Genomic DNA, 27,245 nt, shown 5'->3' with positions numbered 1-27,245 from the left:
GGAGGACAGCACCTCCTACCGTTGGAGCAATCCTTTCCCCTTTCACCCTGTGGTCTGGTAATGCAGTCGGGCACATAGCCTTGAGCTGGGCCAGTCAGAGTCTTTGGGAATTTGGGGATTAGAACCAAGTGAGGAGGCTTTCCTCTTGGCTGGTAGAACTGCAAAGTCTTGTCTGAGATGTGCCTGACTTGTCGTCAGCCCTGTGGAAGGAGCTGGGCTCGGTAGGACAGAATGATGGTGGCATCCCCGGAGAGGCAGGTGCTGGAAATGGAGAGGGGAAGTCCCGGAGGTCTTTGCGGCATCTCTAGGCTTGGGGGCTGTGTCCTTACTGGGGTAAAGGACTTACTGCCTTCTCTTCTTCTGGAAATGATATTGTCCTTCCTTGCAAAATGAAATGTTACTAGAAAGTCATTTTAAAACCCCAACACCATAGAGATATGCACAGATCCTTAAAAGTGCTGAGGTTCTGTCTAGTTGGTGCTAAACCAAGCGTCCCTCAACCACAAAGTCAGGGCAATGGGCTCTTGGGTTTTATCTTTTTAGGCTATTCTCTCTGCACTCCTGTTTTCTATGGGGTTTTTCTTGGTTTTGGATTTCAGGTGAGCTTTAAGGAGACAAGGCAGATCATCTCTAGCCCTGGTAGGATAAGATGATGCATGGAAGGGACTTCATACAGTTCCTGGTACCCTGTCCTTGTTTGTTTTGAGTTTGTCCATTCATTTCTGGTAGGTTATTAAAAAGGGCTTTAACCCTCCTCCTCCTGAAAGTGAATGATTCCAGTAAGAACTCAGCAGTGCGGGCAAATACAGTGTGGGACAAGCCTGTTTCTAAGCATGAGCTGGGCTAGGGAGGGTGGGAAGGGCAAGAATAAGAAGGAAGTGTGGGTGTGTGGTGCTGCTGTTACAACCAGCGCAAGAAGAACCGTTTCCTCGCGGAAACGTGGGCTGCCTTGAGAGAGCCTGGGGGAAAGTGTGGATGGCTGGGCGGGTCCTGCTGGACGGAAGGGCCTGACAGTCTGTGATTCCCTGCAACAAATGGCAGTGGTGGAGGCTGTGCACACACACACAGACACACACGCAGCACCCAGCCTCCAATTTCAGCGCTGGCAGAAGATAACAATTCTCAGCTCGCCTTTCCAGGGTTATTTTTGGCTGGGGCTGTTGCTGATGGCAAAAGGTTTCGGGCCCCTCCCAACTCCCTCCCTTGTCCTTGTTCAAGAGAGAAACTCATGCGTGTAAACTGCTCACTCCCAGGGAGACCGGGAAACAGGGTTGCCGGTGAAAGGGGAGAGGATCCCAAATCCTGCCGCAGGTCTCACCACCCCCAGATTATTTTCTAGCGGAGGGTGGGCCGCGGAGACAGCCTATCGCTGGCCAGTCTGGGGCCAGGCACAAGAGGAGCCCCCAGGGGTCGGGGTAGCTGGCACTGGGAACGTGTTTTACGAACGACACCCCGAAAGTGAGTCCAGCTGGGGGAAGAAACTGCGGGCCCCTAGGGCGATCCGGCTAGAGAGGAAGTTGGGCGGGAGAAAACTTTGTTGGAAGGTACAGGCCAAACTTGCTGGGGCAGCAAGGGCCGCTCGGAGAGGGAGGATCCTCCGGTCTGTGCCGCGGGAGGGCGCAGGGCGCAGGCGGCTGGGGAGGGGGCCGGAGCGCTAGGCGGAGTTCGGCGCACCGCCAGGGGTGGGGGGGCCTCCCCGACGGGCTGCAGATTCCCTCCTGCTCCCGGGAGCCGCGGCAGGACCGGCCAGGAGGCGCCATGGAGGGGAGCCCCATCCCGGTGCTGACCGTGCCCACGGCACCCTACGAGGACCAGCGGCCAACCGGCGGCGGCGGGCTGCGGCGGCCCACCGGTCTCTTCGAGGGCCAGCGCAACTACCTGCCCAACTTCATCCAGAGCGTGCTGTCGTCCATTGACCTGCGCGATCGCCAGGGCTGCACCATGGTGGTGGGCAGCGACGGCAGGTACTTCAGCAGGACGGCCACGGAGATCGTGGTGCAGATGGCCGCGGCCAACGGGGTGAGTTACCTGGTCGCCCTCGCTTCCGCTGCGCCGCCGCTGACCTGGGCCCGGCCCACGCCTGCCCTTGCCCACTCCCGCCCGCCGGCCACCGCTGACCTGGGCCCGGACTCCGGCTGTGCGGCTCTCCCAGGTCCTCCAGCGTCTGGCCGCTGCTGCCCTCCGCAGCCTCCCCGGTGCTCCCTGGACATTTCCTACTTGCGATCATCTTCTTCCACCCTAAAGTGTGGGTCTGCCAAATTTAACAGTAGTGTCAACTCAGAACACACACCAGTGTTGATCCCTGACAAGCTTGGCGAGTGTAATGGGTGAAGGTTTTTAATATCGTTGGTTCGTGAACCCAGTGGAATTATTTCATGATGAATATGACTTGGGTAGGAATGGGGTAGGGATCAATTTGATGCTATGCAGCCTTGGCTCTCACTTCCCCCGAGACAAATCTGTAAATAGTCGGAAATGAGATTTGCTATGCCCTTTTAAAAAGCAATTCCTAGCTTCTTTCCAAGATACCCTTTGGCATTTCACAACATTTCATGCTGCTTCTCTCTTTGCGGTTCATCCTCATTTCCTCTCCATTCTCCCACGACCTCTGCAGCCTCCTTTTGCAATCTGAATTCTCAGACCTTAGTTTTCCTTGTTGCTGTTGTCCCGTCTCCCTCCTTCCTTTTGGTATATTCCCATACCCCTATTTCCTCCTTCTCAAATCCAGCTGCTTCTCAAGGCCTTTGACAAGAGGGGTACTTAACTTCAGGATCTCTGAATTCTACCTGGGAAACACTGTCTTAAAGAGTAACTTCAGCCTTGTTAATGCAGTCAGACCCATTCACACAGAACTTTTCTTTAAGTGAAATCTCTGCAAATATATAAATGAGTGTGAATATTTTAAAAATTGAGACTGAACAATTTTCTGGCATTTTGATTCCATTCTTTCTCCTCCCAACACTTTCCTTTTTTTTTTTTTTTTTGCTGTGTGTGTGTGTGTGTGTGTGTGTGTGTGGTGTGTTTTAAAGCTTTGGGGTTGTCCATGTTTCATGTTTGTCTCTTATGATTCCCTCTTCTCAAGGTTTCAGGGATGGGGAAGGGTATTTGAAAAAAGAATAACTGAAGTCAATTGCGGGGGACAGGGCAGAGGGGTGAGCTGGGTGGTGGGACTGTGACTTCCAGCCCCTGCAGATGATGCTGCTGGAGATACAAGACTTGCATTTCTCTGTGACTCGCAGTCGGGATTGCTGAAAGTTGGCTTGAGTCGGGGGTTTGGAGAGAAGTTGACAAATGGTCTTTTGCTCTTGTCTGACAAAGCTGCCCCGTGGAATGATGGAGAGTGGTGAGCCTTGGGAGAGCTATGGCGGCTTTCATGCTCCTTCCTGGCCAGTTTCTCCAGGGAGTGAGAGAAACATAGTCTGTCCAATATTTATTGTGGCTCAGGGCATTTTTGAAGCTGTAGTTGTTGATTTGCACAGGCAAATTATTATTCTGCTTTATTATTTCTTGGCACACTTTACCAGGAGGGCTCTTCAGCCTCTTCCTTCAATGGGTCTTCTCTGATAAACACATTTTATTAACTTTGAGCGGAGTTTACTTTAGGAGATAGTTAGCATATATTAATATATGCTTAAAATAGAGTCAACTTTAACCTAGCAGTGGTTATAAAGAGCAGAATGACAAATTAAAATCCACAGAGAAGTACCATCTCTTAATCTGAAAGTACTATTTCAAAGATGGGTAGGCATGGGTGAAGAGAATGGTGGACATTTATCAAAATTGTCAAACAGCCAATTTTAACCAATCTTTTCCTTATTTTGTTCAGTTCTCGGGGGCTCTTGCTACAGCAAAGTGAATAATAAAAAAACTGGCTTCTGGGGAAAGTGGTTTGGATAACTATAAGCGAAACTGGTCTTGAGTAATTGCAAATTAATGGGAATGCACTTGTCTCCTGATTTCAACTATTGAGTTATATTCAGAAATGATGAACTTTGATTCTAAGTGCTTTGGCTTTTTTAAAATTCTTATTGAATATTTAATAAACAGGCTACAAGATAGTAGAAAACTAGAATTTCTTTTTTTATTTTTACCTGACTGGAATCTGACTGGGTGGACCTCATTTTCTCTCTCTGAAATCTCTTGGTTTTGATTTACAAAGTTAATTTTACAAAACAATTTTCTATAAGAAAACTGTAGTTGCTCTTTGATTCTGTAATTGCTGGAGGAGAACAGAAGTTTGGAATTTATAAAATGGTAACTACATTATTAATGTCTGCATATCTCATAAAGTTTGAAATAGGTTCTCAGACATATACCTGTGCAATTTGGGATTTAAAATTTTTATTACAAAATTATGAAATTTTCAAACTTTCAGAAAAGTAGAGAGAATAAATAAATGACATTCATATGCCCATACCCTAAATTGTTAACATTTTTCTATACTTATTTCATCTCTTTTGAGGGCTATTTTAAAATGTATTAAATAAAGTGACATTTTACCTCTAAATTCTTTAGTATGGATCTCTAAAAAATAGGAACATTTTCTCTGACAGTTACACTGTCATTATCATCCCAAGCAAAATACAAAGTGATTTCTTTGTATCATTTATTACCCAGCCCACATTCAGATTTTTCAGAATCTTCCCTTTTTATTTTTATTTTGTTAATGGAATTTACTTATCAGAGAGAGTAGGCCACTACCCTGTTTCTGGAATTTTCTGATTATTTCTTGATGATGTCATTTAACTTTTCACTATATTCATGTTTTGTTTGTTTATTTGCTTATTTTTGGTGAACCAAGGATTAGTTGTAAAGGTTTAATGAGATTCAGGGTCAACATTTTTTTAACAAGCATATTTTATAGGCGATGGCATATGTTCATGCTGTCTCACATTAGGAAGTATAATCTCTGGCTGACCCATCATGCGTGATGCTGAGGTGATTACAGGGTTGTGGTGGCGATTGCCTGTAGCTTCCGTGATCTCCCAAGTAGCCTGTGGGGTGAACTTTGTACCCCGTGAGTATTTGTTTCCTTGTCAGCCTTTACCTGTTGAATCTGTTAATGGCCCTGGCATGAGTAAAGTGTTTCATTGGGGCTTCAAAAATGATGATTTGCTAATTCTCTAATTCCTTCTAAATGTTTTAGCTAGTATTTTTTTTTCCTATAACCTGGCAGTTTCTTCACAACTGAGCTATTTGGTTATCCTGTGATACGGTTCCCTCTGGAATTACCAGTTCTCTCTCTCTCTTTAATTACCAATTCTCATAGTAAGGATTTGGTGAAACAGCCACCTCCATTGGTAATATATGGATTTTGTTTTGTTTTGTTTTCTTTCCCTTTTCTGAATCTTGCTATGGATTCCTGGATTTACAAATAATCAATTTGAATGGATTCGTGATGACTGAAAAGGTACTTTTAACCCATTTTTGTAGTTTTTAGGTGGCCATGTGAATTTACCTAAAAAATCCCAAGAAGTATTTTAATTCTTTTTTAATAATACAAACAATATCATACTAAAAAGAAAAATAACTACTAAGTACAAAGAGTAATTGTATCATTTAAGTGAATTGTGATTAAACTTAGTTTGTAACTAATTGATGTTTTGTTCCATTTCTATTTCCATCTGCTTCAGAATCTCTTCGGGGTTGGGGGATTAGATCCTCTCTATGTCAATTTATTGGAATATCTTATAGAGTTCAAGAGCTAAATATAACAGAATGGCTACAAGAATGCCTCTGCCCTTGTCTGGGAAGATCCACCTGGCTAAGGGCATTCCCTCTTTCTCTTCTTTGTTGTAAACATTTTTGTCCAAACTACCCTTATTACCGGACAGTGACAGCACTGAGTCTGCCTCAAGATCTTTCTGACTTCTTCTAAAGTCTTTCTCCCTGGAGATGACGTTATGCATCAGCACTGTCCAGCAGAACTTCTGTGACGATGGAGATACCCTGTCATCTGCACTGTCCTGGCCCCCAGCGCATGTGACTATGGCACACTTGAAATGCAGCTAATGCTACTGAAGAACTGAATTTTACATTTAACTTAATTAATTAAAATTTAACTTTAAATAGCCACAAGTGCTTAGTAGCTACCATACCTGACAGTACAGCTCTATAACTTAGCATTTAAAGTGTGTGTGTGTGTGTGTGTGTGTTTAGTGGCGCCAGACCGTTACAATCAAAGCAGCTATAGGTTAAATAAAGGTAACCCACCAAATCTTACAAATACACGTTTGGTAAACCCAAACTAGACAATGAGCTATGGAGCCTAGGAGACAATGAGCTATGGCAGAAAGAGCACGGTATCAGCATTGGGAATTAAGACAAGGCAGATCATCTCTAGCCCTGGCAGAATAAGATGATGCATGGAAAGGACTTCATGGAGTTCCTGGTACCCTGTCCTTGTTTGTTTTGAGTTTGTTCATTCATTTCTGGTAGGTTATTAAAAAGGGCTTTAACCCTCTTCCTCCTGAAAGTGAATGATTCCAGTAAGAACGCAGCAGTGTGGGCAAATACAGTGTGGGACAAGCCTGTTTCTAAGCATGAGCTGGGCTAAGCGTGTATCAGCATTGGAAATTAGCATTTGGCCTCCCCTTGTTTTCTTAACTCTGCCTTACAACTTGCAGGGCAAATGCTTTAGCCTCTTGAAATACCGAGAAACCACTTGTTTCCTCATCTATAAATTGGATATGACAGCACCACTAAATTATCCTGGGAATCAGATGAAGCACTGCATAGGAAAGCACTTTGAAACATTTATAACACTAAGAAATATAATGGAGTCTCATTAAGGTCAACCTAATATGTTTCAAATAATAATAATTTGAAAGCACACATTGAATAAACCATGCAGTGGGCCCATTTGCAAACAATCTTATATCTCTGTTTCATGTTTTGGTCAAGAGGAAATGCATTTGTTGATTAGCCATGTACAGTATTGGGTGTATGATAATCAACAACAATATTGGTATTGAGTTACAAATTCAAGAGCTTCTCAAGGCCTTGTGAGGCTTCTTCAAGGTGGAAGCTGAAGTACAAAGTCAGGAGGAAAGCTGGTACCACAAGGGGTTCGGGTGTGCCCTCCAGTTAAGATGCTTGCACAGGTTGTATTTGATTCTAACGGGCCATGGGCAGGCGGTTGGTCCAAAGAATGAGAACACACTTGCCTTGACATTTATTAGACTATCTGGGGAACAAATTTTGGTATGAACCCAAAGATAAGGAACATAGGCTTGGAAGAGTTGCAGAATGGGATATGGTATTGGGTGGGAAGTAGGGAAGGAAGAAAAAGGAAGCACGAGAGGGAAGCCTGTGCTTCCATATGTCAGGTTTATTTCCTGGAATGGGTGTGGAAATCTGTGGTTGGTTGGTTCCAGGTCTTATCCCTGGAAGGGAAAAAAGAACTGGGTGGTGATTGTTCCATATTTTCTACTGGTTTTCACTACAGAACAGGTAAATGGGATGAGATGCTGTGGCCCAGACATTAGGAAGTCTTGTAATACACTAGAAAGCCTTAAAAAGGTTTCCATCACTCTATCGTGCTTCCTTTCCAAAATCGCCATCCCAGATTTGTGGAATTGGGATATCCATTAAATGAGCAGTTGCAAGTTTTAGGGAGTCTGTGGTTCCATCTGTCTGTCTGTTTGCACTAGTTCATTCTTGAATCTTGTAACCCCAAGTCTTCAGTTACGTTTTTGTGGGGAAGTAAAGAGAGTGGGAGAGGTTTTGAGAACAGCTGGGCCCTCCCAGTTGCTGGAGTGGGTTATTTTAAGCTTTGTTTAATGTGTCCAGTGATCCAGATGGCATTTTTAACTAAGCTCCTTTATTAAACCTTCTAATAAAGCATAATGATGTTTATTGAAAAGACAGACACACATCAGCAACATTATGTGTGAAACTTGCCCTAAGAATTTTCTATGAAACATCTGTTCTCTTTGAGCCCTTTGTGAACTTGGAAGTTTGCTAGTTTCTGTACAGACTTGAGGAATAGAAGTTGGGACTGAGTTTTGAGGAATCTCAGCGTAGATTTTGGATAGCCAACCCTAACCCTTGTCTTTTGGGCCTCAGACCCTCTTCTTTTAGACAACAGTGACGTGAATAAATACTGTAACAGAATTTGAACAGGATTATTTTGGAATAATAGGCAGGGGGGAAAAGGTCTGAATTTCCCAGGGATTTTTATGTTGAAGGTAGAAAGCTAGGCCCACAATGTTGCTCGTTTGCCTGCAGCCTTGACAGTTAATTGCAAACACTCAAGATTCGGCCAATATGCCTTCGCTGTTTATACTTGCATAGCCAGAGGGAAAGTTTTAGGTTCTTTCATCTGACTTGACTCTCATTAGTTATGAGTAAAAGGATGTTTAGAATATACACAAGACTTGTTAAAATCCACATTTTCTGAGTCCTTAAATATCTTTCATCTCTTACATTTTTAGTGACATCAAATTTTGGACTAAAGTCTGTATTTATATGAAAAATTTCAGGAACATTCAATTCCCCAAAGAAATTCTTTTCTTGGCATAAATTCACAGAAGTTTTTTTTTTCCCCAAGTTTCTACTAATAGGTGCTTTGTACAAATATAATATTAACTTATTGCCAGTATAAAGTTTTCCTCTAAGAGTCCTGACTGGTAGGTGGGGAATCTAGTTTTGCATTTAGGAATTTCTGATGGAGAGAGAAAAGAATTTGAAATCATAAACGTCAAAGGTTATCCCATTTGACAAAAGACCCCCAAAAATACTGGGAGGAGAGTTTTACAACAAATGCATAATATCTACAATATATGAAAAGCTTTTCCAATAAGAAAATTCAAAAGAAATATTGTCAACAACAAAAAATACATGAAAAGGTGATCAACCTCAATAATGAAAGACATATAAAAAAACCACCCATCAATTTGAAAAAAAGAATAGTAAATACTCAGAGACGGTGTGGATGTGGAAAATTGTTATGTTTGTACACTGTTGGTGGAAGTTAAATTGATACAACTTCTTCCTTAGGCAATTTGGCAGTATGTATCTAAATTAATAGAGTTCTTGTTCAATAATCTGGGAATCCTTTAATCTATGACTCTATCTTGTAGGCTTTCCTAGTACAAATGTGCAAATTCTATGTGTAAGAATACTCACTGCAGCACTTTGTGAATGAAAAGCTTGGAAGCAATCTGTACGTTCAACAGTAGAGGACAGATACATAACTTATGACACAACCTCACCACGGATGTGTTAAAATTCATACACACAGGAGGTAGATCTATATGTGACATGAGAAAGATGTGAATGACAGTTTGTTGCGTGAAACAAAGTAATTAGTAGAGTGTTATGTGTAGCATGATTTAACTTTTGTGTATATAATTTAGGCATAAAAAATAAGGTTAGAATAACACACTCCAAACAGTTAACAGTGACTATACTGGGTTGGCCAAAAAGTCCATTACATTTTGTTCCGTACGATGGCTCTAGTAGCGCTTAGTTGTCCTTGACTTCATTTGAAATAATTTGGTTAGATTGTATTGTGACAGCTGTCATATCAGTGTGCATTTAAAAATAACATCAAAATTGGTGAATTTTTGTGTGGCCATTTTAACATGGAAGATGGAAGAAAATATGCAATATTTCTGGCCTATTATTCTTTATTATTTCAAGAAAGGTAAAAACGCAGGTGAAATGCAAAAAAAGATTTGGAGAAGGTGCTGTGACTGATCAAATGGGTTAAAAGTGGTTTGCGAAGTTTCTTGGTACTGTTGACATTTTAGCCAAATAATCCTTTGCTGTGGGGCTGTCTTATGCATGGGAAGATGTTTAGCAGCACCCTTGGCTTCTACCCACTAGAAGCCAATAGTGGGAGGTAGTTGACATACTCAAAGAATATCCAAATCAATATAGTTATTGGTGAAAATGAAAAATGTGTCTTTTATTTTGTGGAAAAAATGGAATGGACTTTTTGGTCAACCCAATATCTGAGGTCTGTGGGTGTATATGGTTGGGAAAGGAGAATCCTTTCCTTTTCTCCTTCATATACTTCTCTTTATTAACTAATTATATACATGTATGCATTGCTTTTGTAATTAAACACATCAACGACGAATAATGAAGAAAAAGGAAGCCGCTCTAGATTTGAATCATGGTACTACCATTTGCAACTTGTATGATTATGAAGTCACTTAGCCTTCTTTCTTGGGTTTGTTTACTCACTTATAAAAATAGAGAAAGTAGTAATACTTGCCCCCCATATCTTCCAGGGTTCTTAGGAAGATTGAATGTGCTAATGTATTATTATCAATTATTTTACTTATTCATATAACAATTATTACCAAACTATTTTCCTCTGATTAAAATTAAAGGGCATGTGCATACTGGCTTTTTAGTCTCAGGAGCTTTACTGATGAGAAGGCACCTGCTGATGTGATCACATTCGCTGTGGGAAGGCTTCCTCTTGACCTTTGGTGTTCCTCCACGCTGCTGGATGATGACTGTGGAGGTCATGACCCCCGCCCCTCCCAGTGCTACACACACACACACACACACACGCATGCACATGCCACTGGCACGATACTTGAGGTGGCAGCAGCTGCTCTGGCATAGATTTTTAATTCAACATAAGGACTTTTTTTTTTAGCATGGCCTGTGCATTATTTCCTGTTACGAATTAGCTGTGCCAATGGCATGTTTTTCCACCTTAAAACTTTGAGGCTCAGGCTATGTTAAGAGCAGCCCCCCAACCCCAGCTACCCCACTGCCCCCTCCTGAGGCCAAATCTTCAGCGGCTCTTTTCAGGAGTATTTTCAAGACTAATGGACTGGGCCATGTGAGAGTTTACTGAGAGGAACAGGCTGAGCAGAGGCTAAGAGGCTCCATGCTAATCTGCTGAGTAGTCTGAAAATGCACAGCTGCAGCAGCTAGTGATGCTTTCAACTCTTTCGTCGGGCTCTTTGTCAGGATGCCTGTTTCTGCTGCCCGGCCGAATGTTTGGTTAGGAGGCATAATCTTTTTCTGGACAGGCGCTCCCAAATGTAAAGTGACAGATGCTAATGTGGAATATAATACAGAAGACCCAGCTTTGCTGTCATAAATAACAGTAAATTGTTTAATCTTGCTGAGTTGTAAATCTATGATAGCCAGAGGTCCTTAGTTCACTGGAACATACTACAGGGGTGGAGGCACTTAGCAAATGGGTAGTAATTATTTCCTGGCCAGACAGAAAGTGGTCTGATGGATTATTGAAAGACCCATATAAATGTATTTTAATTGATGTGACAGCTACTCATGGGAAAACACAAAGCTATAAAGAAAGGCTGAGATGCCAAAGATTCTGAGTTTTTATTTTGGGAATATATATATATGTATTCATTATACAGTAAGTCCTGTAACTTCAAGTGGAATAACATATAATGAGACCAATTTTACCATAGGCTAATTGATATAAATAGAGTTAAGTTCCTTTTGCATCTCATCAATGTTAAAACAAATTGATGTTGAACAAAATGATGTTATTCCAGGACCCGTTGTATTATAAAGTTTTTATCTACCTATAAAGGTGCCACACATAAAGTATTCTTGAGAATTTAGGTAGTTTGTCAAGTAGCATACGTGTGTGTGCACTTGAGCATAGGATACCCCCACCCCCTTGAAGAGGTATATCTTCTTCGCTGGATATATTCAAGAGGAAGGTAGAACAGAGCCCCAGATGTCAGGAGTGTTTGAAGACTGCATAGAATTTGAGGAGGTGACTAAATGTTCCCAAATGAGCCATGTTTCTGCGATGATAAATAGGACTTGTGCTGGAGTTGGGTGGACCAGTACAAAGAAACACAGGCAGTGCGTAAGTCCTACCGTTCTAGGCAGGGGTCTGTGTGGCCAGGGCCACTTTCCACCATGAGCTCAACGACATGGGTTAACTCCGCAGGTCGGCACAGTCCACACTAGGGGACAGTGGCAGTCAGAGGCGTAGATGGGGGCAATGACAGCAGACCCAGGTCAAGGCAAGGGTGCAGACAAGGCCCTGTCACTCCTCACCATGGACTTTGGTAGTTTCTTAGTGAGCAGGTTTTGGTGGTTAAAGAAGAAAGAAGACATTATGTATAGTCATGGAGGCATGTTACAACTAATTTTTAATTTAATTATGGGCAAGCTATATTCATTTTAACTTATTCCATGGATTGAGTTCAGTCATTGAACATTTTTTAAGTTTCATATATAAAAACTTTAAGTGAAAGAACACTTTTTTATCGGTCAATAAATTATCGTACATTTAAATAATAGAAGACTCTACAGCCACTAAAATCATGTGGGAGAATATTCAGTGACAGAAAGACAGACTTTAGGGAAGGGCTCATTATATTAAGTGAAAGACGTAGGCCACACAAATTTTTTTTTGTAAAAACATAAAAATATGTAAATGAAAGGAAAGGAGGGAGAGAGGGAAGGAGAGGGAGAGAGAGAGAAAGAGAGAGAGGGAAAATGAAAGAGGGAAAGGGAGAGACCAAAACAGATGGACAAAAGACAAAGGGTGCACATGGAAATGGTAGCAGTGGTCATTTTTAGGTTTACCAGTAATTTTTATTTTCCTCTTGCTTATGTGTACTTCCTAAATGTTCAAAAAAGGAACATGCAAATATATATTTTTATAATTAGAAAACCATTACAGATTAATAAAACAACAAACTCACTCAGTTACTATGATTTAAGAAATTCGAAATTAAGAATTAAAGAATGCAAGTAAAATGTTTTAGAACTTACTGGGTGCCAGACCCTGCACTGGAGCTTGGCTACATTGGCCTTCATCCTCCATCATGTGATTGTTAGATCTTTTAGATAACAAAGCTGAGATACAGAGGTATTCAGGGTCTTGTCCAAAGTTATATAGGAGGGGAGACTCCCAAAATACCTCGAATTATCTTCTGGAGGGCAGGCACCTTGTAGTACCAGCTTCCCCCACTAGGTGGGTGTTCTAGGAAACCATCTGTATCTGTGTATCAGCTGGCGTTCTCGTGAGAGGCTGTGTTCAGCTTTAGTGAATTTTTTTGAAGACTCAGAGCATTTTCTCATTTCACGATGAGTGATTTACAAGCACACCTGCCCACACCACGCTGAGTGCTTAGCAGTTTTTGACCAAAAATGGCATGACCCCCATGCCCCACCCTCCCTATTCAACCCGATCTTACCCAAAGTGACTTTTTTTTGTTTCTATGGATGAAAAAAGTCCTCAAAGGGAAACATTTTGCTGATGTGGAAGAGGTGAAACAAACAAACAAAAAACCCAGCAGAAACACTAAAAGGCATCAAAATAGATGAGTTCATAAACTTTTTTTGAGCAGTGGAAAAAAAGTCCCAATAGGTGTATTGCATCAAATGGAGAGTACTTTGAAGGTGACTGAAGTTTAAACATGTAAGAATAAATACACGATTTTTTATAAATAAATTCTGGGGTTTGGGGGTCCCCTTACAGCTATTACAGCTAGTGGGTAGCAAAGTCAGTTTTTATATCCTTTCCCATTGGATACTAACGTTTCAGTTTATCTCTGGGCACTCAATTCTTCGTCCTTGACCCAGGTAGATCCAATTGTTCTCATCCTGGTACCCAGCTGGGTTGGTCGCATTTTGATATGGCAGCAAATGGGGCCCTTTCTTATTTTAGTGAGCCAAACCCTGTACCTTAAGGTAAATATTTCAGCATTTTTCAAGCACAGAATTACCTTATCACCAGGAGGAACCCAAGTTCCAGTTCCACCACCCTCCTTTTGCACTTTAGGAAAGCGAGATTGTCTGATCCTTTCAATGAGATCTTAAGAATTGATGGGCTGATTGAGGAACAGGAACAGAACTTGGGCCAAACTTCTAGATGCCTGTGAATTTTCTGAAGTTGTTCAGATGTTAATGGATCAAATAAGAAATCCACATCTTGATTTGGTTCTAACGGACTCTTATCTCTTGCTTCCAGCCCCAGAGTGTGTGTATAAAGACTTCCAGGGGGACGGGGAGCTGAGGATGAGCTCGGTTGCTCCCATCTGGTCTCCATGTAACAAAGCATTTAACTGCATGATTCTCCATGAGCAACTGGAGAAGTCCCTTGGTGTTTGGGTAACCACATCTATGTCTTGAGATTGTTATTTATTGAAATTCCACTTAGCCATCACCTGCTTACTCATGTGCAGTGCTGCTTACGGGCTGGCCCTCCTCTCTGACAGCTGGGACTGAAAGACTGAAGCCCCTGCCATCTATGGCAGTTTAGCTTTGGACTGCCTTTGTAGTTTTTGGTTTTTGTTTGACTGAGAAGACAGGAAACAGGCATCTTTGTGTGTATGACTTTCCATGCACTTTGGAGATGGATGTGGTAGTGGCTGTGTGGTCCTGTACAACACTCTCTCTGTGTAGTATCAAGGAAGTTTCTGTTTATTGCTCTCCTCATTCTCTCTGATTCACTTTGAGACTATAGGGCTATGACACAGTGAATGGAAGACATTGAGGAATATCATGCTTACTTTCACTTCTCTCTTTGGGACTCCTTTTTTTTTAATGACTTATTTAAAGCTAAAAGGAAGTCATCAAGGGGAAATCTTATTAAGGGATTTCACACACAAAAACAACCCTGCCTTCATTAGTAATCCCCTACTGGGGAAAACTGATTTGGAGTAAAAATTCTGCATCTACTCTGAGATTCTAACCTGTGGGTTTAAATTATACATTGCTGCTCTTTAGGCTTTTAATTTGGGCTAATTAAACACTGAATGCATGCTAAATCTAATTTAGAAGAGTAGTTGGCAGAATTCTGAAAAGAAGGAGCCATCAGAAATAAAAATCATTAGCAGTATTCGCTGTATGTACACCTACATATGGTGTGAAGAAATGGAAGTGTTGGGAGAAAGCTTTGTGTAATAAAACTTTCTCTTTTCAGGACACTGGTCTCTGCCATGTGGAGGGGTATCCAGATTCCCTCAGCACCTGCTATGCCCACTCATGGGTAGAACAAATAACTACAATCTAGGTGAAGTTTAAGGGTTGACAAAAGGCACTGGCATCGAGTTAGAAGGTTAGACACAGAGAGACCCTAAGGAACCGCGCCATAGGAACGATGGTGAATGCTCATGGGAGGAGGGCCCACTGTGCCCACCTTCTCTAGTGGGTGCTGCAGGACATGTTCCTCAGTAGCAGTAAGGCCCATCCAGGGAGCTTTACTGTACCTTCTGTGGGGTTGGGTTGGGTTCCCTTCCTCCAGCCAAAGACAGGCCATGTGGTGTGGGAGTGGAGATTCCTCCAGTACCCCCTTTGGGAGGGTCAGTGAGGTTGCAGCAGAATGCCATGGGTTGCACTCCCCAGCTGTGGACTGCATTTCACTCAGGAATAAAAGGCAGATGTTGCCTGTTCCAATGCTGTAAACAAAATCAAAGCCAATTGTGTAAGTAGAGCATCTTTTCCTTGTAAGGTAGCATTCTGCTACATTGATGGAGGGTAGTATTTCTAGGACTTTTTCAGAAAGTGAAGTGCCAGTTTAAGGGATAATCTGCCATCTTGGAATGAATTTTAAATGTTGGGGGAAGGGAATGGGATTTGGAGAAAGCAGTAGCATAATTTGGGTCATGTTTAATTTCACAAAGAGTTTCCCTTTATATAGTCTCATCATAGGTGAATTTTCACAACCTATACCCTCTTGGCTTTGAAGATGAAGATAGCAAGCTTCAGCAGAGTGAGGGGGTTTGCCGTAGGTCAGGGAAGGAGCCCAGACTCATATCTAGATCTTCGAACTTCAAGTTAACTACTTTTTCTTTATACAACAGGGCTTCCAAAGATGATATTTATTTGGTCGACATATTTATTATATTTATTTCAGATCTATTACTAGATCTTTTCTGGTGTCATTTGTCTTGGGCTAATTGGAAGGGCAGAGTTAACAGAAAAAGAGAAAACAGACACACGGTAGCAAAGGTGATGTGAAGACAGAGGTGGAGATTGGAGTGATGTGGCCACAAGCCCCAAAACACCAGGCAGCCCCCAGAGACTAACAAAGGCAGTGACCAGATTTTCCCCTAGAGCCTCTAGAGGAAATGCAGCCCTGTGGGATTTTAGCCATCTAGCCTCCAGAACTGTGAGAGAATAAATTTCCGTTGTTTTAGCCACCAAGTTTATGGTAGAGATTGTATCTTTAGGAATAATTCTAAAAAATAGGATAGATAGAAAACTATGAACAAAAGATACAATAAATTTTTCAGGTTCTTGAATCTACAAACTTATTCCTTGAGGGAAGTGACTAAATTGTATTCATTGCTATACTTGCAGAATCTTCTACATTGCGTGTAATACTCAGTAGAATGAGTTGAGTATTCAATTAAATTTTAACAAGAGCATGTAGAATCATAATTTATCATGGCTCTCGATAATGATATGAGTATAATTGTTGCCCTATGTTTTTTGTGTCTCAATAAATGGCAACACTATTCATCAAATTTTAAAGGTAGACAACTGTAAAAGAAAATACCATAAAATCTACTGGCTTAAAACAATGACATATATTTAGTATTTCTTACAGTTCCTGCGGGACAGAAGATGGGTTGTTCTGGCTTGGGAACTCTCATGAGGTTGCAGTCATACATTGGTGGGGGCTTTGTCATGTGAAGGCTTGTCGGGCTGGAGGATACTCAGTCAGATGGCTCACCTTCACAGCTGGCAAGGTGGGGCTGGCTGCTGGTGGGTGGTCTTGGTTCCTCTCCATACAGGTGCCTACACTGGGCTCTGTGAGTGCTGTTTTCATGGCACACTAACTCGTTTCCTCCAGAATGAACAGTCCAAGAGAGCAAGCCAGAAGCGGCATTTACGGCCTCACCTTGGAAGTCACACACTATGACTCTTCAGTGTTCTGTTCCTCCAGATCTGCTGTATTCAGTGTGGGCGGGGACTCCACCAAGGCCTGAGTGCCAGGAGCAAGGATCATTGGGAGCCGTCTTGGAGGCTGGCTACCATAGCTCCTCTCTTTCATATTTCATCCCCCACACACATTCTGTTCATTCTCCTTCCAAAAATGTCTCACATACAATCACTTCCCTTCATTTCTGTTGCCTGTAGCCTGATTCAAGACATTATTCACACTCAGCCTTTCATCTGCTCCTTCTCCTCTGCTCCTCTCACTCTCAAATGCATTTTTCACATGGTGCCATTCATTCATTTTTTCAACCAGTTCAATATCTATTTATTGTGTGCTTCCATGCTAAGTTTGTTTTAGAATCTTAAAACATCACAGTGAATAAACAAAGTCCTTAGAGCTTATATATAGTGGGAAAACAAATAAATATCATGGAAAATATTAGATAGTAATATGGGTCACACAGACGATTAAAGCAGGGTAAAGTAAACAGAGAACAATAGAGAAATTAAAGACTAATGGGTGCCGTATTATATAGGGCTGTCAACAGTGCTGTCTCTGACTAGTTGACATCAGAAGAGAAACCCAAATGACAGCATGGGGCAGGTATATGAATACTCAGGTAAGAGAAGTCTGAGCAGAGGAAAGAGCAAATGCAAAGGCCCTGATCATGCGTGATGTGTCTGAGGAACAGCAAACTGGCCAGTGTGGCTGAAGCAGAGAGATGGAGGGAGATGGCAGGCAATGGGGGTCAGGTCATGGAAGGCCTTGGAGTCTATGATGAAGACTTTGGCTTTACCTTGGGTTGGTGGGGGACAAGGAGAGCCAGGGAATTGTTCTGCTGACAAGATATAACTTGCCTTTTAACAAGATCATCTGGATTGCTCAGTCCTTGATGTTTTTAAATGTAAATGGTAGCAGGTCACTTCCATTGCTTAATTCACATCAATGTTTTTCTCCCTGTTTCTAAAAATAAATAAAATCTTTAAAAAAGGGATACTGATTCTTCTACAGTATCCTTTGGTGGATTCCCATTGTACTTAGAATAAAATCCAACCTCCCTTGGCTATTATTAGTATTGTTGTTATTATTAAAATCGCTACCCCGTTATTCTCTGTCATGGAACCCTGCTGACTTCCTTCCTAATATGTATCCAACTAGTTGTTTATTATTATTACATTTATTTGTTTATAACTTGCCTCATCCACTGGAAAATATACTCTGAGGCTGTTGTGGTGTGTGGGTCTTTCATACTAAGTCACCCCAAGAGTGCTTTGTTTCTGGAGCTCTTGTGTTTGCTGTCTACAGTACATTTTTTCTGTATCTCCCTCATTGTCATATTCGGTCAGTGACCTACCTCCAGCAATGTTGCTGTTGGTGCCAGGGTAACTGCTGTTGAGCTGGATGCCAGAGCTTGCCTCGGTCTGTGGGCAACATCAATACTTCTCAAACGTTTATGGAGAAGTGAATTATCTAGAAGGAGGAAAGGGGATCTTATTAAGATACTGATTCTTGCCCTGACCAGTGTGACTCAGTTGGTTGGGCATCATCCTGCAATGCAAAAGGTCACCAGTTGAATTCCTGGCCAGGGCATGTGCCTGGGTTGCGGGTTCGGTCCTGGGTTGGGGCGCATCTGAGAGGCAAATGATTGACGTTTCTCTTTCACATCAATGTTTTTCTCCCTGTTTCTAAAAATAAATAAAATCTTTAAAAAAGGGATACTGATTCTTCTTCAGTTGGTCTTGGCTGGGCCTTGAGGTTCTGCACATCTGCCAGGCTCATAGGTAATGCTCATGCTGCTGGCCCTTCGAGTGATGAGGGGGTTTGATCCCCAAGCTTGGCTGAGCATTCGAATCACCGGTAGAGCCCTAGAAACTACAAATGCCTGGATCCCACTCCCCAGAGATTCTAATATAATTAGTCTGGGCTGCAGTCTGAGTATGAGGAATTTTCTAGGCTTCATTAGTGATTCAAATTTGTAGCAACATTTGAGAACCACTGGATTGGATGACATTGGGTCCTATTTTAAAACAAAGCATACCAAGTAATGCTCTGCAGGGTTGCATTGCTTTTTTCTTTAAAAGCCTGGTTTGTAGCTATAGAAAGAGTCTGGACACACCAATGGATGACTTAAAGATCTCTGCCTAGCAAGACCGGGTAGCTACTTCAACATGCCCAGCATATGCTGTCACTGAGTGGCAGATACAGAATTCCTGCCCTCAGGAGAGTGGTCGTTCCTACTAAAATTAAAATGTGCCCACTGACAACGAGGCTGTATAAGCCAGGTCCCCTCCCGTGGGAGCTTGTGCTGAGCCAGAGGAAGGGATGAAGCACAGACTTGCTTCTTTTCTTTTTTTCGTGTAATTTCCAGCATGTGAATGTGCAGTTTTGGAGCCAGAAACAAACTGAGAACTTTTTTTGTGGTTCAGGCTAACCTTTTGGTCATTAAAAGCAGATGGTCCAAACTACTGAAAATTAATAAGGCTGTTCCAATTTACAGATTAATAATTGACTGCTAGATGTGGGTGTCCCAAATGGTCTTGGAGACATTGGGCAGAAGAGACAATTCCCAAGCTATGTCCCCTGCTCATCCCCGCCCACTCAGTTCTTTTTGAAGTGATTTATTTTGTGCTAACAGAGCCTGGAGCACTTTCCTGTTGAAATGTACTTCGATCCCATGTAACAGGATTGATTTTTTTTTTCTGGCTGCTCTAGATTGGACGACTGATTATTGGACAGAATGGCATCTTGTCAACACCTGCTGTTTCCTGCATCATCAGAAAGATCAAGGCAGCTGGTGGAATCATCCTGACAGCCAGCCACTGCCCTGGAGGACCGGGGGGAGAGTTTGGAGTGAAGTTTAATGTTTCCAATGGAGGTATGTGACTCAAAATATGCCTTAATTATCATGATTTCTTCCGTCTCATGTTATCGCAATCTTACAATGGTCCCCTGATGTGAGACAAACAGAGTGCAGAGGAAATAGCTCAGAAATATCTAGTGAGGTGTCTGTATATGTCAGGGATTTCCAGAGAAACAGAACCAATAGGATATAAAGAGATTTATTTTAAGGAATTGGCTCATGTGTTTATGGAGGCTGAGAACTCCCGAGATCTGCAGTTGGCAAGCTGGAGAGACTCAGGAGAGCTAATGGAATGCTTCGGACTGAGTCGAAAGACCTGAGGCGCAGCAGAGCTGAGGGTGTAAATTCCCGGCTGAGTCTGGGTCTGCCGGCAGGGGGGACGGAAGTGTCAGCTTGAAGACAAGCAGATAGAGAGGGAGAGTTCTCCCTTAGTGTTTTTGTTCTGTCCAGGCCTTCCGTGGATTGGATGAAGCCCACCACCTGTCTGCTGCTTCAAGTCTTAACCTTATCAAGAAACACCCTCACAGACACACCTGGAATAACGTTTCACTGAACATCTGGGCTCTCTGTGGCCCAGTCGAACTGACACGTGAAATGAATGATCACAATGCCCAAAGTGACAGGACAAGGAAGTGGCATAATGGGATCTTGAATCCATGTGGTCTCGTGGTCTCCTGAACTCCTCTGTACAGTCAAAGAGTTGAAGAGTTGATGCTTCTCTGATATGGAAAGACTCTGGATTGTAGAGTTGGAACATACCCTCAAAGTCATTAAGACCATTATTGTCATTTTACAGACAAATCAAAGCCCTGAGAGACTCTCATTTGCTCAATGTCACATGGCTGCTCAGGGTCGACAAAAGACTTTTTTTGTCCAAGCCCTAGCTCTCCTTTCCGATCGTGTTGACTTCTCACTGAAATGCTAAGAATTATTTCACTTTTCTTATATTTACAGAAATTTATAGCTTGGAGATCCTGGTGGGGTGGGATATGTGTATGGTGTGAGCTAAAACATTTTAAACATACAAGGTCTACCCAGAAAAAGTCCAGCTATTATTACTATAACAAGATTGGTTCGCGCAACATCAATGTAACCTGGCAGCCAAGGAGAGTGGACGGAATGTGCATGTGTGAGCAATGACGACGTCACTGTACTAGTCAGTGGGGGTGGTAGATGCCTTTGTGTGAGCATGTGTGCTGTGTTACTGTCCTTTTCAAAATGACTGAGTGAGCGGAGCAATAAATCTGCATCAAATTTTGCATTAAGCTTGAACATTCCTCTATGGAAACTATTTGGATGACTCATAAGACTTTCAGGGATGATGCAATGAGTGCAGCACAAATAAAAGTGTGGCACACACGCTTCAAAGATGGTTGAGAATCTGTTGAAAGTGATCCACGTTCTGGAAGGCCTGCATCAAGCAGAACACTTGAGAATGTTGAACGTGTACGGGCTGCAATCAACAAAGATCAGTGTTTGAAAGTGTGAGAACTAGAAGCTGATCTGAGGATTCCAAAAACTACTGTGTCCGAGATTTTGACTAAGGATCTTGGCACGAAACATGTCATGGCAAAATTTGTTCCATGGCTTCTGCTACCAGAGCAGAAGGAACATCATGCTGCAGTTGCTGATGATTTGATTGAAACGTCTACCAATGAACCAGGTTTCCTCAAGAAGGTCACAACTGGAGATGAATCGTGGGAAAACTGTGTGAGGTCCCAAGGTGCCTACTTTGAAGGAGACTGAGGTGTCATTGTTCTGTGTACAATGTTTCTTATGTCTTGTATCATCTTCAATAAATGTCTCTATTTTCATAGTACATGGATGGATACTTTCTGGACAGACCTCATATATAAGATAGGGAGAATAATAAATGAATATATGTATCCATTACTTTGTTTTTCATTTTGCTTATCTTTTTTTTTCTGTGAAGAATTTTAAGGCAAATTACAGCATGAAGACATTTTAGACCTACATATTTCTGAATGCATCTTTTGAAAAGAAAGAGATATCACACCCAACCAAAATAACACTAATTCTCTAATATCATCTAAAACTTAATCTAGAGTCTAAATTTTCCAATTATCCCCAAAATGTCATTTATATCTATTTTGTTTAAACCAGGATTTATCCCAGAACCATGCATTGCATTTGGTTGTTAACGTCTCTTAAATCTCCCTTAATCTAGAACACTGAGTCTGTCTGTGTGTCTACATGGATAGGAGTTAATTTTAAACAACAACAGTTACCACTATGAATTTTTCCTGACCCCAGTCAAAAATAGCACATCCTTAGGGAATATATATTATCGCCCCCTGCTTATAGCCATTTTGGACATTATCCAAACAAGGGACTTGATTGATGTCAAGCATTTAAAAAAAATGCCTCATGAAGTGACTTGTCATTGAAGGTGTGTTTCGAGGAGCGCTGCTTCACTAAAAATCACACCAAGGACTTACAAGCTAGTCTTGCAGCAGCTAATGAATACTTCAGGAAAAAACTATGCAATGTGAAGTATTTTATACACTAACACAGGACGTTAAATGGGCTCAGAAAACAGCAATTTGTAGAGAAATGTAATATATCAGTTACTAAACTAAGCAACAGATTTCAAGTAAGAATTTGGAATTAATACCTGACTTCATAACTTACAAGAGCACCCCATTCATCTGTATGATATCCTGTGAGGCATAAAGGAAGATATTATTTAAATACCCAATTATAAGAGGGTTTGAGACCTCTTTAATCAAATCTCGAATAAGGGTAGAGGATTGAATTTACCACTTAGCCTTTAACTATGGGGTTGGCCAAAAAGTCTGTTTAGTTTTTTCCATAAAATAAAAGACACTGTTTTCATTTTCACCAATAACTTAATTGATTTGGATATTTTGAGTATTTTGACTATTTCCCACTGTTGGCTTCTAGTGGGTAGAGGCCAGGGGTGCTGCTAAACATTTTCCAATGCATAAGACAGACCCACAATAAAGAAGTATTTGGCCAAATTGTCAATAGTACCAAGAAACTTTACAAACCACTTTTGACACATTCAACCAGTCACAGCACCTTCTCCACACACTGCACAGATCTTCTTTTGCATTTCAAAAACCCTTCTTGAAATAATAAAGCATAATAAACCAAAAATATGTATTTTCTTACGTTTCAGTATTAAAATGGCTGCACAAAAATTCACCAATTTTGATAGCTTTTTAAAAATGCACACTGATATGACAGCTGTCACAATATAATCTAACAAAATTGTCTTGAATGAAGTTAAAGACAGCTAAGCACTATTAGAGCCATTGTATGGGAAAACTAAACAAACTCTTTGGCCAGCCCAATGCATTGAAAGTTCTCCCTCTTTCTTTTAATTCTTCATTTTTGTGTGGCTTGGCGTTATTAATGAAACTAACTTTCTTGATGGCACAGAGAGATTCAGTTGCTTTCTTCTTCCTCAAAGTAGGATAAGTTTTAGCATGACATCCCTCATCTGAAGCTGCGGGCATGGGTCTCTTCTGTCGTGTGTCATGCAGACACGTCATATGGAATAAGTTAAAAGGCTAAATGTATGGAATAAGTAGGCATATCCGGGGAAATGGGACACATCTGGAGCTAGGTTGCTTCTAAAATATATTTAGGGAACAGGACTATTCTGAGCATGTTTTTAAGTCGAGGGGAAGATGTTAAAAAAACAAATGGAATCAATAATGAAAACACTCATTATTTTTAAAGATTTTTTAAAAGATTTTATTTATTTATTTTTAGAGAGAGGGGAAAGGAGGGAGAAAGAGAGGGAGAGAAACATTAATGTGTGGTTGCCTCTTGCATGCTCCCTACTGGGAACATGGCCCACAACCCAGGCAAGTAGCCTGACTGGGAATTGAACCAGCAACCCTTTGGTTCGCAGGTCGGCATTCAATCCACTGAGCCACACCAGCCAGGGCTACTGACTTTTCTTAATTCTTACAATGTGCCAGGCTCTATTCACAGAACTTTATATGCACTATCTCATTTAATCCTTATAATAACCTGATAAAGTCACTGAGGAGTAAAATGGTTAAGAAAACTTGGCCAGCCTCACAGAATAAGCTGTGGAGCTCATAGAGAACGTAGATTCCAAGAAAAGGGGGCTGAACCTCGGAGTAAGAAGGCAAAGATGGGGAAAGATCCCACTTTCAGGGGTGCAGGTATAGTTGCCTGTATCTGTTCAAAAAAAGTGAGAAGAAAGTTTGCCGGTAAGATCATGAGGCAGGAATAAGGAAAGCACTTATAAGGGATAAATGGAGGTGTCTTGTAAAAGGTACTCTGGGAAATTTGTTGAGGACTCCTGAGAAGTGAGGGCCAGGAGGAAGTTAAACTCTCCTTCTTAGGAGAAGGCAATTGTATAAGTTCATGACTAACGTCAGCAGTGCATCAGAGTGGCAGCGATGGGGGCCGGTGATGGTGATGTCCAGTGTTTGGGAAACAGCTGGGAGGGCCCAGCAGGGAATCAAGAGGGCTGGTAGTTCTTCTTCTTTTTTTTTTTTTTTTTCAGAATCATTACAGCTTTTTTATTGTATTTTTTCCATTACCGCTTATCCCCCTTATGCCCCTTTCCCCACTGCTGCAATCAACACACTGTTGTCCATGTCCACGAGTCCTCCACCCCCTAACCCCTCCCACACCTGGTAGTTCTTAATAGTGTCTGAGCTGACATCAGACTACTAGGATTAAAGTCAGCATCTGTCAATTACCAGTGATGTGACCTTGATTAAGGTCACCTCCTCCAATTTCAGTTTCCCCATTTGTAAACTCAGGATAATAATAATGCTATTTCATCTGCTTTTTGTAAGTACCAAATTCCACCTAAAGTGTGAGATGTGTCATACTTGTCGCTGCCAGCTTGATGCACTGCTGACGCTAGTCATGAACTTATACAATTGCCTTCTCCTAAGAAGGAGAGTTTAACTTCCTCCTGGCCCTCACTTCTCAGGAGTCCTCAACAGATTTCCCAGAGTACCTTTTACAAGACATCTCCATTTATCCCAAGTCCTTTCCCTATTCTTGCCTCATGATCTTAGCAGGCAAACTTTCCTCTTACTCTTTTTTGAACAAATATAGGCAACTATGTCTGCACCCCTCATACTTTCCACATGTAAATTTCAATACACGTTGGTATGTGTTGTTATGCTAACAAAGGCATAGATCAGATGGGGGACTGTAGGGTCCTGCCTGGAATAAGAGATCAATAAAACTAGAATGTGTTGATGGCCTGGGATTAATTAAGTCATGAGGAGCACGTTCAGCAGAGGTACAGAGTAGGATAGATGGAAGGTAAGGAATTTGCTAAGGACACTCAGGTTTGACATTTTGGAAAGAAGAATTTCAAGAGACAATAATACTTAAGGTGTGAGTGTACCAGGCATTGACCAAAGCGAAGAAAATCACTGGAGTAGAAGATGTCAAGGAACTTGGAAGTTGTCAAGGAATGCAGAGGTGGTTGATGAGCTCTGAGGTTATCAGTGTGAGTGAATGAGAGAAAATTATCATAGAAAATTGTCTAGTTTGCTAGAACTCGTTTTCCTTTTGGACATCAGTGTGCTTTGGCATTAAAACTCAGAGACTTTTAAAAACTGATGGAGATAGTACTGGACCATGACATGGTGTCCGGAAGACGGGGATATTTATGCAGTCTTTAATCTTGCAAGTATTAGCGTTGTATAAGAAATGCAAAAACTAAAGAAGACTGTTTCCTTTCTATGTTTTGGGAAAGGGTGAAGTTGAGAAGGGCTATGCTTATCCCTTTTTTCATTCTTATTTTTCCTACATGACAAACAAGTGTCGGCACAATCTGCTAGGCTCTTCTCTCTCCCACCTATTGGAACGGTGCTATTGCTGTCCCTCCCCCTGCCCCCAGCTTTACTGAGGTGCAACTGATATACAAAACACTTGCCCGTACTTAATGTGTGTAACTTAATGAGTTTGGGCACCATCCCCTTTTCTGTGTTCAATGAGCATTTATTGGGAGGCAGCGATAGTGTTTGCCCCGAAGCAGTACTGGCAAATAGAAATAAGTTGTATGTTACATATGTAATTTAAAATTTTCTAATAGCCACATGAACAAAATAAAAAGAAACAGGTGGAATGTTTAATATATTTTATTTAACCCAATATATCCAAAATGTTATCTCAACAAGTTATTATAAAATTATTAATACAATGTACTATATTTTTCTACTCTTCAAAATTTGGTGTGTATTTTACAGTTACAGCACATCTCAGTCTGATTAGTCACATTTCAGGCGCCGGCTGTTGTGTTGGACAGTACAGCTCTAAGGATTGGGATGGAAAAGGAGTTAAGGAATAATTTGTGTTCGGTAGAAAGTTAAAATATAGCTGGTGAGTGAAATTAATACACAAAGCTTCCTAACATCTACCTATCTGTCCTCTATCATTTATATTTGAGATCTTTCGATCTATTTACTCATTTGATTCCCAAACTTGTTGCAAAAAAATGCATTAAGATGTAAAAGTTAAAAAGACAAGAAAAAAGCTAAAGGAGGACAACTGTTGTTTTTATGTTCAATTCATTTAAAGTGTATTTCAACTTGTCAACTTGACCAGGAAATGTATTGGATATTTTTAGTTGAACCCCGTTTAAAAACTTGGAGTTCACTAGAGAGTGGGATTTGGGGAAATAATTTATCCGGGTAAATTCACGCATTTATGAGGTAAGCAGACCTGGGAGTAGAAACAGTATTTCTCTCCTCTAGTGCACTTTGGGAAGCTGCAGTTTAAATCTGGAATCCCTCACTTCTGTCAAATGCATATCCTGTTTGTGTCTCATTTCCTGAATAAAGCTGATTACGTAACCAGGCCTCCCTGGCAGGTGTGAAACTATTTTTAGGGAAGACGTATCATTGCTTAGAAGTGGATTAAAGCAAATAAACAAACATATAGGTTATGGGGCTCCATGGAACAGCGGAGGCTGGCTAAATTTCCCCCATAGTGGATGGTGTACAGCCTAAGAAATATCGAGGCTGGTTGAACCGTGAACTGTTGTCTGCTGTTCACAGAGCAAATGAACCTTTTCTCCTGCTTCATAGGGGAGGAGGTAACATTTTTTTCTGTTGGAAATTTTAAAGAAATTTATTTTTGGTGACACATTATTTTCAAATTTTAGGTCCTGCGCCAGACGTTGTCTCAGACAAAATTTATCAGATCAGCAAAACAATTGAAGAATACGCTATATGTCCTGATCTGCGAATTGACCTGTCTCGGCTAGGAAGACAAGAATTTGACCTGGAGAACAAATTCAAACCATTCAGAGGTAATAGATTGTGTTTTGAAGAAGTCAGAAGAACTCTGTGGAGGGGGTGACTGGTTTCTGCAGGACAGTGCATGCACGAAAGGGACTGGGTTATCAACCTTGGGAATGACGCTTGATAAACAGATATAATCGGAATGTCCTGCAGAGGGACCTGAGAACAGACAAGATATTCAGAACTGGCAACTTTCAAAAACCACCTTCCAAACTCCATCATTTTCCACATA

At 41.5% G+C, this 27,245-nt stretch overlaps 1 protein-coding gene across 1 annotated transcript in view; it reads left to right on the top strand.

Moving 5' to 3' along the window:
• Positions 1-1,219: 1,219 nt before the first annotated feature.
• The window catches only part of PGM5 (phosphoglucomutase 5), a 165,968-nt gene continuing 139,942 nt past the window's right edge, over positions 1,220-27,245 (top strand). The window contains exons 1-3 of the mRNA XM_053923981.2: positions 1,220-2,019; positions 19,568-19,730; positions 26,875-27,021. Coding sequence (XP_053779956.1) covers positions 1,759-2,019; positions 19,568-19,730; positions 26,875-27,021 — 571 coding nt within the window. The 5' untranslated portion in view covers positions 1,220-1,758. The remainder of the gene's footprint in view (positions 2,020-19,567; positions 19,731-26,874; positions 27,022-27,245) is intronic.

Source organism: Desmodus rotundus, chromosome 1 (genome assembly GCF_022682495.2).
Source record: "Desmodus rotundus isolate HL8 chromosome 1, HLdesRot8A.1, whole genome shotgun sequence".
Classification (NCBI taxonomy): Eukaryota; Metazoa; Chordata; class Mammalia; order Chiroptera; family Phyllostomidae; genus Desmodus; species Desmodus rotundus.
Note: the sequence above shows the minus strand (reverse complement) of the source record. Positions and strands in the feature narration are given on the sequence as shown.